The sequence below is a fragment of the Chelmon rostratus genome, chromosome 12, assembly GCF_017976325.1.
Source record: "Chelmon rostratus isolate fCheRos1 chromosome 12, fCheRos1.pri, whole genome shotgun sequence".
NCBI classification, from domain to species: Eukaryota; Metazoa; Chordata; class Actinopteri; order Chaetodontiformes; family Chaetodontidae; genus Chelmon; species Chelmon rostratus.
The window spans coordinates 8,161,200-8,177,586 of NC_055669.1; the positions used below are offsets into that span (position 1 = coordinate 8,161,200).

Consider the following 16,387-nt stretch of genomic DNA (forward strand, 5'->3'; position numbering starts at 1 on the left):
CATTCGAGTAAGCTCTCGTTTCTGTAACCCCAGCAATAGGTCATCCCCATAGTGGCTCCCTGCACCTCTACAAATAATTGGTTGTTGATGCGAAGTGGCCAACAGAATGCACGGTCATGGGGAAGCACTCGAGATGCTGATGAGGATTTGGCTCACAGGATCTGATAAGGATCACAGTTGCACTCTTAACTATTTGTACATGGTGTGAATTTCCCTGTGCTTGTTCTGTGATTTATAGTTGATGTTGATGTCATGATGTGAACCGTTGCTGCATAACAAAGTTCCTCTAGTGGGACAATAAAGATAGCCCATAACATTTGCGTGATCACTGTGCTGGTTGTGGTGTATATCATCACTGCAATAGGGAACAAAACTAATGGAGACTACTTTTTCTTAATTTACAACTCACAGACAATGCAAAGGACATGGACAGACTTTGCTGCAAGGCTATTATTTCTTCCATTAAATTGGGGTGCTGAAAAAAGTATGAATTAAGTATGTGTGAGTACAGCATCCTGTCTCTGGAGAGAAAAGATGCTGCAGCACATTAATCATCTGCATGCTTTTCTCAAAGAGCACCGGATACAGCACTGTATGTTGGGGTTGGTGTATCGCCGATTCAACAATTGATCTATTAGTGGATTGACAGAAGACTGATAAGAAAGAATTGATGTATCATTTAAGTCATTTATCAAGCATAAATGCCAGACATTTACTGGTTTCAGCTTCGCATGTGAGTATTTTACATTTTATATCATTATCAGTTTTATTTTTTTGGCTATTTAAAGACACCACCTTGGGCACTGGTAAATTGTTCTTGGCATTATTACACCTTTTCTGACATTATACAGACCAAATAATTAACAAATAATTATATATAATTATATAGAATATAGAATATAAGTGGTTCAATGTGTGTAACGCGGTTTCCCACTGGTGCAATGGCTTCCTGCCACATTCCAAAGACATGTACATTAAGTGACCTGAGGTTAGGATATAAGGCACTCATCTCAGCAGGTAATGTAAATGGCCAGCTCACAATGCTATCATCACAGCCAATGTTTGCACTTTTGTCACAAATCTTACATAAGAGGTCAGCAAGGCTGCATTGCTGGCAGCGGTGAGAAAATGTTCCCATCTGACCAGTCAGTCTATGTGTCACAGCATCCATGCACAATGGAGAGCTGTGGAGGGTGAGTCAGTAGCGTCATACATTGAAAATTGCTGGACACCCACACAAAGGTAGCTTTTGAGGCACCAAAACAAAGGAGGCTCAAGAAACCATGTGTGTGAAGTGCGTTAATATTACATTCAGTCACTATGTGGAAAATGCAGGGCTTTCAACAATGATGGTTTCTCAGATTAACTTTACAGTGGTCAATCATTACCAGCCAGAGAAGTCAGACATACTGCTAAATAAAGGAAGCACTTCCTTCAAAATCAAAGAACACACTGCACATTTACAAAGCAAACTGACCCCACTTACCTAGCTTTGATCCATTAAGTGGAAAATGACTCTGTATTTAATGTAATCCAACAACTCACTCATCTACTCGTGAGTGTGAAATGGAGAAGTAAGCAGCACTAGTCACAAGACACGACAGCTGTTGACAAAGCAGGTCCTGCTGCTCTGTCGGACCTGCCCACATTTATTCAATCTAAACAACACCACGCCCACTTTATTCACACCTTTGGACCTGCAGTTTGAACAAATAGCCTGTCCACTGGTGACATAACTGGGCTAAAAAACTGCTTTCCAGTCACTGATGTTCAGTGTCCACACATATACTTTGAAATACTGTCTGCCTCTGGAGTTACACTTTCTCGGAAAAGCTTTAAGGTCATCTTCTGACACTGAGCTACACTTCAATGACCAAATAAAAGAGATTATGCAATCTTGTTTTATCACAGCAGAAATATATCCGAGATATAATGGTTTCTCCTTCTGACCTTGAAAATAATAGCCATGGATCTCACTGAAAGGACTGCTGGAACCTGAAAAGCACCTCACTGAGGAATAGGCCAAAGTCACCATCACACTTTATATTTAGTTCAATGTCAACACAGTATTTCATCATATTGCATCTACATTGGAATCGTTTCTTGAGACCATTTGAGAGCATTTAAACATTGTATTGTTTATTTGTCACGTCTAATATTTCCAAAGTCACTGCTGGCAACCTCGAGAAGCAAACAGAGGAAAAAAAAAGAGACAAAGATTAATAAGATTCATCTCATTTGGTCTCCAGGGCATCAAATGAGCTGCCTGAAGCAGAAAGTCTTCAAACTCAAGGTCCTTTTTAATCACACAGCCACAAGGCACTTACATGATAACGGCACAAGTGGGACGAAAAAAAGTACATTGTACTAGAGCGTCCCTGTAGTGTGCAGCCATTTGTTTTATTTGTTTTGCAGTATGCTCTATGGAACAAAGTTATTTTAGATGTAGCAGCTGTAGACAACAGCAAACAAATGTTAGATGAATGGCTAGGAAGATACATATAATTGCTCAAAATGCAAATCACCCCAGCAAAAACCCTGCATTCCTCCTCAACTATTTTGTGACTGTGGCTGAAAATAGAAACCAAAAATTGCAGCTATTGATTACTAACTGATTTTGATTCAAATGAAATCTATGTAACAAATGTTACTTATAGGATGAGGCTGCTACTAGTGACATTCACAGACTCCCATACACAACGACACAATCATGCTGCTGGGTGCCATTAGTTAATCAGTTTATCACGTAGAGATATTTTGTGCTAAAAGTCTGTACATCCTATCTGGGCGACAAGCCTCTTACCCTCTCAGACACATCCATCTTAATGTAATTCACGCAGCACAGCATATGATACCAATCAATATTTGGCCAGACTTATTAAGTGGTTAATTTTGGTATGAATATATAAGGTTACGAACTGTATGTCAAAGAGAAAGCATTTGCTGGAAGGCTGCAATAAGTTTAAAGGCAAACACTTTTCTAATCTTATCCCTCCGTCCCACACTGTTTGTGTGGGCATGTCCAACACACAAAGCAGCGGTTGCTCTTCATGCAGGTGCCCTTACACTCACTGACTAAGTCAGACGATAATAATAACCATTGCATAATATGTACATTATAGCTTATTGAAATTAGTACATCTACAGCTATGAATAGCCGAACCACAGACAGGGACAGACCAATTTATCGATTCCAAACATGTCAAATACGGGTCCACCAGAGCTTCTCTCCATTTAGGAAGAGTTTAGTCATTAATTGATTAGTTGATTGATTGATTAACACTTTGACCCCACCCTTGATTTAACATATACAGTATAAGCAGCATATAAACATGTAGAAATGGTCTAGAAAACACCATAATGAATAAATGAAGTGTTGAAAATGAATCTGTGAAAAACTTTAACTCCTCCTGTAGGCACCCACAAGTGAAGGATCATGTACAAATAGGCAATAAATGACAATATACTGTTGTAAACAACAGTTTTAATATTAGATTTCTTCATAAGAGAAGTTAGAATTGTTGAAGATGACTGTACATTAATAAAGACTTAAAACTCTTCTTAAATCTGCTTAAATTGCTATAAAGTGTATAAAAATAAAGTGTTGCCGTAAAGCAAAGCTGTCAGTGTTCTTTTAACTCTCACAATGTAAATGTGAATACATTTTCTTCTAACATGTAATTTAAGTAGACACCTATCAAACATCAGTTTTACATTATACTCAAAAAAAAGCCCACTTGTCAACATAGACTACTTGTCACAGAAAAAGCAAAACTAAGTCACAGTGGAAACTTGGCTGTTTGGATTTGCATTCAGCGCGGTGAAGCAGATTCCAGCAGAAATGAACTTTTGAGACGAGTGAGGGCTGAGAGGAGTTTGTTGAGGAGGGAGAGAAACAACACACCAATTTGTGGCGGCCGAAAGATGACGTCACTGCGGAGGCCACGTGCAGGGAACCCACTGCCCTACTGTACGAGCATACAGAGAGAGCCTGAACAGGCCAGACTCTGTGAGCCTGCTGCCACTGCACATGTCACAAGGCCATTTTAGGATTGTTCTGCTGCCACACCATGGGTTTTATCAAGTTCATCATCAAGTCATTAGAAAGCCACTCTTTCAATCTGACACTACAAAATTAGTAGAAGCAGCTCTGCTGTCTCACAAGCTGCCTTAACTGGCTTACAAAATAGGAAACAAATGTAACAACTGAGAAGGTCTAATTTTGTGCTATACACCGATTAACTGATCTGATCTGATCTGTCATCATGTAAAAATGATGTGTACGTAGCATCCTCTGCTAATCACAGTGTGCTCCTTCAGTTGTAGTCAGCATTCATCACTGATACTATTCTTTGTCCTTTCTTGTAATTAGACCAAAGAGGTGGAAAATGCTTAATGCTGTGTTACTGTGCTAATACAGACCTATCAATCTATTCAAGAGAAAAACAAAGAAATTAGAAATAATTGGTGGGACAGGACACACGGCAACTGTGACTCTAGATGAGTCACTGTTTGATTGGAGTTGCTGAAGAAGCCCAACAATTAAGAGGGAGTGCCACTCTGTCAAATTCAAACACCCACTCATACACGCATACATTAATTACCCCATCGTATTCAAGACATCCTACTGAACATCCACTAAGGTTTTGTGATTGAAGTATTGTCTGTGTTGACACTTCAGCTATCCATTCATGAGACTTTGCATTTCCAGCTACATGGATTAAAGCTTTTAGGGTGAATCATAACAAATGACTTGGAGAGTAAGGAGGTAACAGACGGCTTGGCAGAGTCTGCTGGATCTGGGGCACAGAAGGGGCTTTTGGTGAGTGTCACCAGTTGGCAACCTCTATGTCATCATGGCTGCGAATGCTTCAGATGACAGCTGACACAGAAATGAATCAGTGCACAGCTCCGACCTGTGCTCTATGGAGATACTGTTGAGGCTCAATTGAATAAATCGATATGATCCATCTCTTTCTTTGCACACGGGTCGGCTGCAGTACATCCTGCTGTGGAGGGAGTGGTTGGGCCTATGAACAATGATAGACCCCACACATCACACACCTGCCACTTCCTGTTCACTATCTATCAATATTTATACTAAGGCTGCAACTAAGGGTTATTAAAACTCTGTGAATTATTTCTTTGATCATTCAGTTAAATGATGAGTCTATTGAATGTCAAACAGTGAAAAGGGCCAGTCACAAGCCAGCATTCCAAAACACAAAGATATTCAGTCTTCTAAAACCCTAAATGATTATTTGATTGTCAAAATAGTTGCAGATAATTTTTTTGTCAATCGACTAATTCACTTATCGTTTCAGCTTTACATTCAGTCACGCACATTTGCAAACTGAAAGTGGTCAAGTGGTGCAAACACAAGAAACGATCATTTTTATGCTGACCAATGTACTTTACTGTAGACCTACTGTAAATCTTTGAGCAAGTAGCTCCATGACACAGACAAAACTACTCTTCTCAACCCTTCTGCTTGAAAACCAATGAAGAAATCTTATACACTACTTAGTCAGCAATAAGGCGGGCAGCGGAAAACTGATTCTGACCACAATATTGCCACCCAGACACTGAAAAAGTGTACTCACAGCTGAAGCGCTTCTCCTTGAGCCAGTGGCGAGAGGATGAGCGGGAATCCACGTCAGCAGACTGTCAGCCTGAAAGACAAACAATGTATGGATTACAATTTCAGAGATCACATATCACAGCTAAAAACTGATAATATTTTGGCCAGCTGAAACTATGTGATTGATCAGAGGAAAGGGAACAAGGATCCCTGGCAATATTACAGTCTCTAAGGGGCAAGATATTTTCCTATGATAAGCACAGAAGGGCAACATTATGATACTAACAGTAGATGTTAATAGTAGATAGTTTCTATGGTTCTCTAAACACATAATTGTTATTACAATCACAGTTCACATTAGCATCTAACACATAAACACACACACAGCATTCACACACATGCACACAATGCTTTCTGTATTCACCCTCAACTGTTTTTTTTTTTTCCAATCACAGTCCACAGCATGACAAACACTCATTCAGTCTGCAAACCCCATAATGCCAGTCACAGCATGTATTCATCAGCTGGAAGTGGAACATCAACGTTCAGCGACAGAAAAGGCAGTGTAGTAGCCACATCACCAGTAAAGCCACCAAGCAGCCACTAAGTGAGTCATCAGTATAGCAGTCCTTTTGACAAGAAGCTGGATGTATGTGCCCTGTTGTTTCAGCACTGACTGAGAACAAAAGGACAGTGGCCAGAGTTCAGAACACATGACCGGGCACATTACAGAAATGCTATGAACTGGGCTTAGAGGGAAGTGCACTTCTGAAATTCAGGAGTGCAGCAGGACAGTCTGTCATGCCACTGAAATGTCACGAGTGTAGCATAATAGAGTTTGTGTGTGATGCCAAACTGATGCACAGCCCTAAAAAAAGAGATATTTGTAAATGAGGGAAAATGCTCCAGGGATGAGTAAATGTTATGTTTTGGAGACAAAAAAAAATGCGTCCACAAACTGCAGTCTGAAGATTGTAAAGACCTTTCAGATCTGTGTCCATTCCAGCAGACATTTAAGCCGAAGTTCAAACAGCTATGTGCTGGTGGTCCACAGACAATAAAATCCCAGTAGAGCTGGAATATTACAATAGTAGGGGAGACATGTGGGTGGTGGTAACACTGTCCATGTGACCAGGCAGAAATCAATTGCAACGGTGTGACCAGTACACACACTTACTGTACACTTCTTTTCCTGTGTGTCTCAGTGAAGAAGATGTGTGGTTCTTTGCAACAACAACAAAGAGTCTGCACACAAACCCACAGGCTCATACATAATGAGTTTTTAAGGTCAACTCAAGAAGAAATGAAGTGTAAAGTCTGAATGATAAACGCGTGCTACTGAACAACAGATGTGTTTATGTGCAATAAACATTTTTTGAAAGGAATTTCTAATGTTATCATCATTTCATATGTACTCAGCAGACCCTGGCGCATTTTGTGAATGCTGCATGCAGACATGAAAACAAAAGGCATACCCATTGCTGTTATTATAGCTCGATTCATATTTCAGCACACACATATTTCTGTGTTTGTTTTACCTGTGCAAAAACACAATATTGCATGGGCCCATATGCAGCAAAGAATGACTACTTCTGTGCCAGTGGAACATTTAGGGCATCTCCATACATTACCTCACTTAATGTCTAGTATGACCCTGCAGTATGTGCAACTTAGAGGCAGACTGAAAGGTTCAGCACACTCACTACAATGGAGATGATGAATACCAAACTTATAATCAAATCCAAGCACACAGAAGTATGATGTTTACGTCACCTCTACGGTACAATGTAAAGCCTAACTAGTGCTGTTTATCTTCTGGAAGTCTTGGCTGGCTTTATCGAATTCAGATGTCATTACTAAATTGACAGTGATTGACTGTGTAATGGTGTAAAAAAAACAAACCAGCAGCCCCTCCATTAGTGTGTACATGTGGGTTTAAACAGGCTTTCCATCATGCCATTCACACAAATATTCCCTTTTTCACCACCAACCTCTTAATTGTCCCAAACTCAAACATCATTCAAACTCCTTCGTCTCTCCATATCAACATTTCTCCCTTTGCAGTGAGAGAAAACATAGAGTGAGAATGGCTTTTACCTTGTTTGACATCATCATCACACTAAAGTGCCCCAAACATCTGTATGTAGCATATCAGACGTTCAGAAATGTGTAGACAAACAAGTCCACCGAGAGCGAGACGAGAGCTGCCCACAGTGTAAAGCCCCGACCGAGATGAAGACCACAGCCGACATAGAGACAAGAAGCCTACGTGATGTGGCTGAATCAAAAGACCTTTCAGTTCTAATCTGGGTCGCTATTTCGTTTCCTCGAAAACAGCTTCTGTACATCTTAAATGACGCAAAGCTGACATCTGAGCAGCGTGAAACATCATTTCTCAGCGAACCTCTCCCCAGCGAAATCCCTTCTCCGTTAGCTTAATAAACTTTCTATGGATACTGAGCAAAAACGCTAAACTTCAAAACGTCGCGCGGGTTTCAGGCTTCAGTTAAACCCCGTTAATACACGGTATAGACAGGATAAGGCTACAAACTGATAGATACTCGAAAACGTCGCCGGGAATAGAGGAACATTTAAACTGTATCTGTCACGGGACGCTTAAATGCGGTCTGTTGTCTTACCGGTGGTACATCCGGTGTCCCACGCGCTGATGCGGTTGTGGTACACAGTGCGGTCTCCCCTTTCTCTGGCGCGCTTCGGAAGCACGCGCCCCTTTTTAAGAGGTTCCATTTGTTCCATTCGCGCTCGTTCCCTTTCCCGACCTCGAGAGCACATCGATTGGCTTTGACACTGACGACGCAAATCCTTCCGTTTACCAATGGCTGTCAGGAAAGTACGCCCTCCCTCTCCGGCTTCCCACAACTGCCCGCATCCATTTGAGTCCCGGCAAGGAGACAGTATGGATGTGTCCGTCACCGGTTTAATGAGGCTGCAACCCCCCCCCCCCCACCACCACCACCACCACACACACACAGCCCGCGGCCATCTTTCATTGACTGTCTCTTGTGTTTTAGTTGATTGTCTCTTTAAATAGCTGTTATGTATACGACTGTATTAAGTTCTCCACACTGTCTGGCTGCTTATGATTTATTGAGCAAAGTTAAATTTAAGTTTTATACTGTGTTGTAAGCAGCTCGTGCAGCTCATTAGAAAGAGCATGGGTTACTGATGTGGTCAGCTATTCCATTAGCAAGTTGTCATAAAATGTTATCATTAAAATTAAGATGACAAGAAACATCATCACAACACAGATCAGTCAATATCATAGTAAATACCATGTCATGAACTTGCATTGTGTTGTGCTAGTTTGTTGTTGCATTATATTCTGTCTGTTCTCGTTATGTTGTGCTGCGTTGCATTGCGATGTGTCTTGTTGCACTATTGCATTATTCAGCTCTTTCTCATCTCCTGTGCTCTGTAGCATTTAGCCTTTACTGGATGTTGTATTTGACACTGCAACCTACCACAGTTGCATTTTACAGTATCACAGAACAATATGATATGCTGTGTTGTAGTATTATTCTTGCTCTACGCCGTGTTGCATTGTGTAGTATTCAAGACCAGACTCAGCAGTCTTTTAGAATAATTTTGATGCCTCGGCTGTTGCCAGGCAACAGCTGTCCTGGAACAGAGATGAATGGGTGTCCCTGGGCTCTTTCTCTTTCTTCATCTCCATCTTTACCTTTATCTTTTTTTTCTTCTCAATGTCTCTCACTCACACAGACAGTTAAGTTCAGTGTAAAAGCAGTTTCTTGCAGCTTCCTTCACTCAGCAGACACTTTAAGTCCATTTAGGTGTTGTGTTGTGGGTTTTGGGATACAGTGCAACCTCTGTTTCACACAGTCTTAATGCAACTGATGTAAGCTACTGGGTAGTGGATGTATGGATAAGAAACTGAGCCAGGGTTGATCAATTACCAGCTTTTCTTCATGAAATGCGTAGTTAACCAATGGCTTGACTTGATCAGTGGGCTTAATGTCTCTCTCTGGTTCTGATGGACCTCATCTTAAACATACTGGCCCAGGCGTGTAAACTTAGAAACCCTCTGCTGAGTGGCTCAGTCAGCAAGGGTGTCACCCCTTCCTGTGTCACCGTTCTGCACACGTACTTGGCTCTGCTCATCGTGTTGTCTGTGTCTGCCGACATCCAACAGGAAGTCAGCACCAGCTCTCAGTCAATTCTCACCTGGCTTGATGTTTCATACAGCAGCACGTCAGGCCTTTGTGCGGCTATTTTCAGGGTTTCTGGGAATATGAGCGACCCCAAGAGACAAACTCTTAGCCTGCAATCTTTCCTTTTATATTTGATATGTCTGCTCACTTCTTAAACTTGATAAACATTTCCAGGCATTAGACATTATGTACTGCGCATAGATACCTTTGCGAATCTTCCTCACAAGTGCTCACCACACAGCAGCTGCTACAGCCACTATCCTCTCTATGGGATGTTGATCCATGCATGCTGTGTGAAATGCAATCACCGGAGGCAGGAAGCACAGATGTTTTTCATGTAAATAATAATTTAAAAAGTTTGGGTTGTTTTTGTTTGTGGAGGACATGCACTCGGCTTAACACGCTAATTGGTGAGGCAGCTTCGGTGCGTTCGTGACACACGTGAACAGAGAATTAGATTAAACGACTGAAGTTGTATGCAGCCACATGGGTGATTTCTATCACATCCAATTTAACCCTGAATAGATAATGTTGGCTTTTATCATTCTTCTGCCATGCAGCTTGCTTACAGCTGCCAATTCAGTCACAATCTGTATTCAATATTAATGTTTGTTTGGAGTGAAATAGAAGGGGAGGCGTAAAGACGGTTTTCAGTGAAAGTTAGTCTCTGAGGCAAAACATGGTGCAGTTTTTCACACTGCTTGATGAATATTGCAAAAGATCTACATTATTTAGCAGCTGGTCACACCTGGATTTCTATCAGTCTAGCCTAGGTTTTGCTTACATAGTCTGGCCAGACAGAAATGTACCTAACCCCAAAACACACTCACCCACACACCACCCCTCCTCCTCTCTCTGTATTTCGTGGTGTGCAGGTGTCTGCTTGAATGCATCATTCATCACCACTGCCCAGAGACGTGCTTTACGCAAGTCCAAATCAAGTTTCCTTCCACTGCAAGATTGATGATTCTCGTCACATCATCAACAGTAAGACAGAGCCTGTCCATTTGTTTATACAGAGAGTTTTAATCAATGTTAGAAAACAAAATGCAGTCAGGAGCTTATAAAATAACATCTGAGAGCTCTTCAGCACTCATTAGTGTGGGTATGGGAGTCACAATGAACAAGCTTTTGTTAATGAACATGTCAGTTGTGAGACATACAGTAAAACATTTTGCCCTGTAAAGCAAATTAGGAAATAAGAAATTGTATAGGACACTAACTGGAAATTCTGTGATAGTCTCTATGAAGTAAGCAAATCATACAATCAACAGAACCTCATCAATTGTTAGGTACTGACAATAATGAAATAGAACATGAGGATGTGAATTGATTTACAAATACAGATTTCATCCTCTGATGATGAAAGACAAAAAACTGAAACCAAATCACAGTGATTTCTCTATTAATCAAAATATACACTGTGAATGGCAGGCACTTATGAATGAGTTTGCAGGTAAAGCCCTCTCCTTTAGGACACTTGGCCTAAAAACACACATGTACTGTATTTACCATTCAACATGTAAAAAATATGATTCACAAATTCATACCATGCTCTTGTCAACAGTATTCTTCGTTGTCGGCAGGAATATAACATGGATGCGGGTGGTTCCTCTGTCCTGTTCACACGACAACTGAACATGGACACTTAGATGTATGATATTCACTAAACAGTGCTCAAGTGCCTCAGCTTGCTTTTGAGGATCATGTTGCTTTATAGCACAGTTCGACACCGACAGTTCAGTGGTGAATCTGCTCCATTTTTGCACTCTAAAATGATCTTTGGTGAGAATGTAAACAATTGCACCATAACAAAAAGTAAGGCTTTAAAGTCTCGCAGCAAAATGAAAACAAACACATCTTTACCTGATTAGGAGTCCTACAACTAGTTGTCAGATTGAATGGATTAAGATAACTCCCCCTGCTTTCACACTTTAAACAGTATACAGTGCTCAAAATAAGCAAGCCATAATTCAGTATAGCCACTCCCCCTTTAAATAATGAGGACAGATAATGCAGTGAGCATTGCAGTGTACATTACAATAGAGTTACTCTTGAAGAATCCCTTTATGATATTGATTAACTGAAGCATAATGAAATAGCAGGCAGCCGCAATGAGCTGTGTGATTTGGGGGTTGAAACAAAGGCGAGACAAGCTAAAATACCCAGGTTAAGTTGGATAGTGATGGGGTTACAGAATAAGAGGGACATCGGCATCAGTGTCTCTCTGGTCTCAGACATAAGGCACATTAATAGGGTACATAGTGTTGTCTCCAACTCTGATACCCCCCTAATATAACAATCAGCCTGAAAACATACTCAGTAAATTTGACATTTTGCAGCCTACACTGTACATGAACATCATCCCCTATTGAGTGCAGGACACATGTGCCTCCGTTCAACTATCCACCTACCCACCCGTCCACCTGTCCATCTGTCCTTCCGTCTGTCCACAGTCTACAGGCACTCTACCACTGCTCCCAGCTGAAGTCATCCCCGCCCCCAAACACAACAAAAAAGCCAAGGATGGTGAGGAAGATGACTGCATTTCCTGTCATTACCAGACCGCAGGCACCCCACTGGATCTGCAAGAGAAACATATTCAGTCTTTTGATCTGACAAATCCAGTCTTCTATTGTTTTTCTATCAATGTGGTGCTGGCAATGTGTGCATCTCTCAAGATACAACCCCGATTCCAAAAAGATTGGGATCTTGTGTAAATCATAAATAAAGCAAAATGAGATAATTTGCTAATACTTTTTGACATTTACTCAACTGAAAACAGTACAAAGACAATATATTCATTGGGACAGGAGCAACAAAAGAGAAAGTTGTGGAACGCTCCAAAAACACCTGTTTGGATCATTCCACAGGTAAACAGGTTGATTGGTAACAGGTGATAGTATCATGATTGGGTGTGAAAGGATGCATCCTGGAAAGGCTCAGTCGCTCACAAGTGAGGATGGAGCGAGTTTCATCACTTTGTGAACACATGATTGTATAAAGGAGATTACTGCATGGACTTCATAAAACTGTTGTCAGTAAACACAGTTTGTTTGCAAATGATTGGATTATGTTTTTACTTTAAACAGCGTTCCTTTCTGGAGTCAGGGTTGTATGGTGCAAGACAAATATACTAACCAATGACATATTGGAGACAGCACAGATATATCTACACAGACAAACACAAGCCAAGGATGGCAGCTGTGTTTAGCGAGCGGAAATCAACCTCCAGAACATTTCAACATGGGAAGAGAGAACTCACTGTGCTATTGCGAGCGAGCACAATGGGAAGCCCAAAAGATGATACCACGATGCCAGTCGTTAAGAAATAGGCCAGCTCTCTGCACGCATTGCTGGAGGAGTCAGTGTCGTCACTGAGGCGTCTGGATATGAAGGTCGGGATGGGGCTTAATACGTAGAAAATCAGGACAAACAACGGCCAGTATACCCTGCAGAAACACATGTGCAACAGTTCAAAGGATGGTCCACACTTTCTGAAATACGGTGGCATGCATTTGCAGCTGGTCAGATGAACATTCACAACAGAATGCAACATTTTAAAGGGGCACTCCACAAATTTTACAAACTAACCACAGTTTACCTGTAATGAGAAGTATTCCTCTTCATGTAAATGTCATTATACAATGTCCTTTATGAGGAGATTTCATAAGTCTGAAAAAAATAACCCAGATGACATCTGAGTTGTCTTAGCTTTGGCTCATGGTTTAACAGAAGGCCTGCATGATAAACTGGGAGCGAGGGGTTTGAAATAAATTAGCATTTAGCGTGTAGGGGGGGTCTACTGGAATACGCTACTGACTTGAAATTGTGGGATCCAACCTGGATCTTAACCCACATAAGGACTACATTTCTGAGTCTCTACTGTATTGAATTTGGCCATACTTTTTAAACATGTCTCTTGAAAGCCCATCAATATTTTTGTTAGCTGTTGTTAACATCTCTCTCATTAACCGCCACTTCACTGAAAAAAGTATCCTCTAACTATCTAACTATCCCTGTAAGATTCAAAAATGCATTTTACATCAAGTCTATGACCCACAATAGCCTATAAATAGAAGAAAGAGCTTACCCGTACTGTTCCAGTGCACAACCCAGCAGAAGAAATGTAAGTCCAATAGCACCACTGAAGGACAAACCCACCAGTGCTGAGAGGAGAAACATGACATTATCAGATTAAATCAATATTAAACTACACTGGCAGAGACGCTTTCACAAAAGCTACAATAAGAGACGAATAAAAATGCGCTAAGCTTCTGCCCCTTCACTGAACACTGCTTGTATGCTAAGTCAGCAGTTCAGATGAAAGTACTGTGAAAAATAACAACTCAGAACTAGAAACAAGTTAGTAACTTAACAATGGATGTAGATAGCTCGCAACAAATCTTAGTACCCTTGGAGTGTTGTGTGAAGTGATAGCTTTCGAAATGATTCAGCAAAGGTTTTCTGCAGTGTTGAAAACTAGGCTAACCAAGTTTTTGAAGCATTGACGGTAAAGACGAACTTCTGCTTAACTAAACGAACATAACAGTTAGCTGCTTCATGAACGCATGAATTAAAATACCTTTAATGCCGGCCATTGCGATAAACGAGGGAAACTTTGTGCTTGACTTTCGTTCTGTTCTTTGTGTACTGTTTATGAGCTCAGGCTCCTTCTTGGTGGACGAACTTCCTGCTTCCTCCAACGGGAGTTTCCTTCTCTGTCATGTGACTGCCTTAAAGCGACAGTAGCCCCGCGCGCCGCCCGTGCTTTAAAACGCCACTGAGAGCCGCGTGCTGAACGTGCAGACACACTCGAACACATCATCATCATCATCATCTTCATCAGTCGCTTGTGGGCAGATTAATTCAATTCAAAAGAAATCAAATAGAGTTTACTCCTACGATTGCTGACATCCCTCGTGACGAGGAGCACGAGATCCTGTATATTACCAGTGGTGTTATTAAAATACTGCACTGAAGCACAATTTTTAGGTACTTGTACTCTATATAAGTATTTCCATTATATGCTACTTTAAATTCCTACTTTCTTAATAGATCTGAATAATATAACAAGTTGTAAGCAAATATCTGTACACTTACAGGAGTCATTTTCCTGCTTAATGCATGCTTTTACCTTTGCATTTTGTGCTTTTCTGCGCGACATTTTGCAAGCAGGATTTTTACAATGGAGTACTTTGACATTGTTGTATTGCCATTACACAGTATTATGCAGTATTTGTGGAATTATAGACTGCATTATAACACCACTTTCATACTTTTGAAATTAGGTTCCTCTAATGATAGTAATTTTGCAAGTGAGCGCCCTTTTAAACAGAACAGATTGTGACATATCACAGTAGGAAAAGCACAGGTCATGAAGTTCACAATGACTGTTTCAGTTTCAGTGTCTTTTGTTGTGCACGATGGCTCACTGTCACACTGGGACACCGCACAGATCTGAGCCATTGATGTTATTTCCTGTTCTTTTCCTAGTATGATATGTCAAAATATCTGCCGTGAAAAAGGCATATTCTGACTTTGGATTTATTTCCTGTAGACATTCATGAAATTTGTTGGTGTTATTTCCTCTTCCACTAACACATAATTCACAATCTAAAATGTAAGCATCACTTTTTTTAAGTGAACCACCTCTGAATTAATTTTACTTCCGCTGAGAATTTCGAGAGGAGCTTAAACCCACAATCAGATGTCCTCGTTCTACAAAACCTCCCTCCTGGATTTTAGATTTTCTTCCACCTGTGTGATTTCACTGCCAATGACTGATTCACCTTAATTATTGTGCATATGACAATAAAGAACTTAACTGGACTTGTTGGGCTTCAGGTCCGGTGTAATATGCAGATGAAACCAGCAGAGAGGTGCAGCACTTCAAAGGGCATGAGTGATCACAGAGCTGGAGCAGATGTTAGTGGACTGATGCTGCTGCTGTCCAGATGAATATCATTTATCCACCAGAGCTGGATAAGTCCAAATGTTATGTACTGGCGAACTGCAGTAAAGAAATTGTTGTGACGTTAAGAGTAAAATATTTACAAACTTCTTTGTAACTTTCCGGACGGTTACTCCTGATATGGAAATATGTGTTTGTGTCTGTGTGTTTGTGTGTACGCTCGAGCTGGCATGCTGTCACTCATCCTCTGGCACCACAAACTCGACTGCAATTTCAGGTTGTTATTCACTGATGAGTTTTAATTTCCTTGAATGAAGGAGTACGGATGAGCCAAATAATAATTTGAGGCTTCATGGCAGGAAACACCCAGTTCTTTACTTTGAAAATGAGCACTGGGTGCATGAGGAAATGTTATTTGCGTGAGAAACGGTATTTTACTTTATTATTTTCCTCTGTACCAGTCTTCAGCACTGCCAAACACACAACCCTTAAAACTGACTTCCTGAGTGCGAACAACCACACATAACAATGTGAGAATACACGCTGCTAAGAACGAGTTTCACAGAGGAAATGAAATGGCTGTTTCTGAGCCACATGCAGCGTTGAATAGGATGAGATTATGCCACGATTGGTTGTTGCGATCACCAGGAGTGCTGATGATTTAAAAACCCTGCTGTTTTTTTTGCCACTGACTCACTGGTT

At 40.9% G+C, this 16,387-nt stretch overlaps 2 protein-coding genes across 3 annotated transcripts in view; both read right to left on the reverse strand.

Moving 5' to 3' along the window:
* The window catches only part of LOC121614518 (cAMP-specific 3',5'-cyclic phosphodiesterase 4B-like), a 48,165-nt gene extending 39,823 nt beyond the window's left edge, over window positions 1-8,342 (reverse strand). Inside the window, exons 1-2 of one of the 2 annotated variants that reach the window (XM_041948422.1) lie at window positions 8,221-8,342; window positions 5,604-5,672 (exon numbers count right to left, since the gene is read on the reverse strand). The gene's annotated coding sequence lies outside the window, so the exon portion shown is untranslated. Of the gene's footprint in view, window positions 1-1,486; window positions 1,561-5,603; window positions 5,673-8,220 lie in introns of those variants that run through there. The other variant, XM_041948423.1, reaches the window with a different exon arrangement.
* Window positions 8,343-10,783: 2,441 nt separating this feature from the next.
* On the reverse strand, window positions 10,784-14,477 carry LOC121615062 (leptin receptor gene-related protein). The gene is made up of 4 exons (XM_041949229.1): window positions 14,357-14,477; window positions 13,865-13,940; window positions 13,037-13,223; window positions 10,784-12,356 (listed from the first exon to the last, which is right to left on the reverse strand). Exons 1-4 carry the CDS (start codon window positions 14,370-14,372, stop codon window positions 12,240-12,242), a joined length of 396 nt encoding a protein of 131 aa, XP_041805163.1. The 5' UTR covers window positions 14,373-14,477; the 3' UTR covers window positions 10,784-12,239.
* Window positions 14,478-16,387: the final 1,910 nt, after the last annotated feature.

Coding starts and splice junctions, on each gene's coding strand:
- LOC121615062 (XM_041949229.1), bottom strand. Junction 13,224..13,864: donor TGTGCACTGGAACAGTACGG/GTAAGCTCTTTC, acceptor GTGTTTCTGCAG/GGTATACTGGCCGTTGTTTG. Junction 12,357..13,036: donor TGCTCGCTCGCAATAGCACA/GTGAGTTCTCTC, acceptor TTTCTCTTGCAG/ATCCAGTGGGGTGCCTGCGG.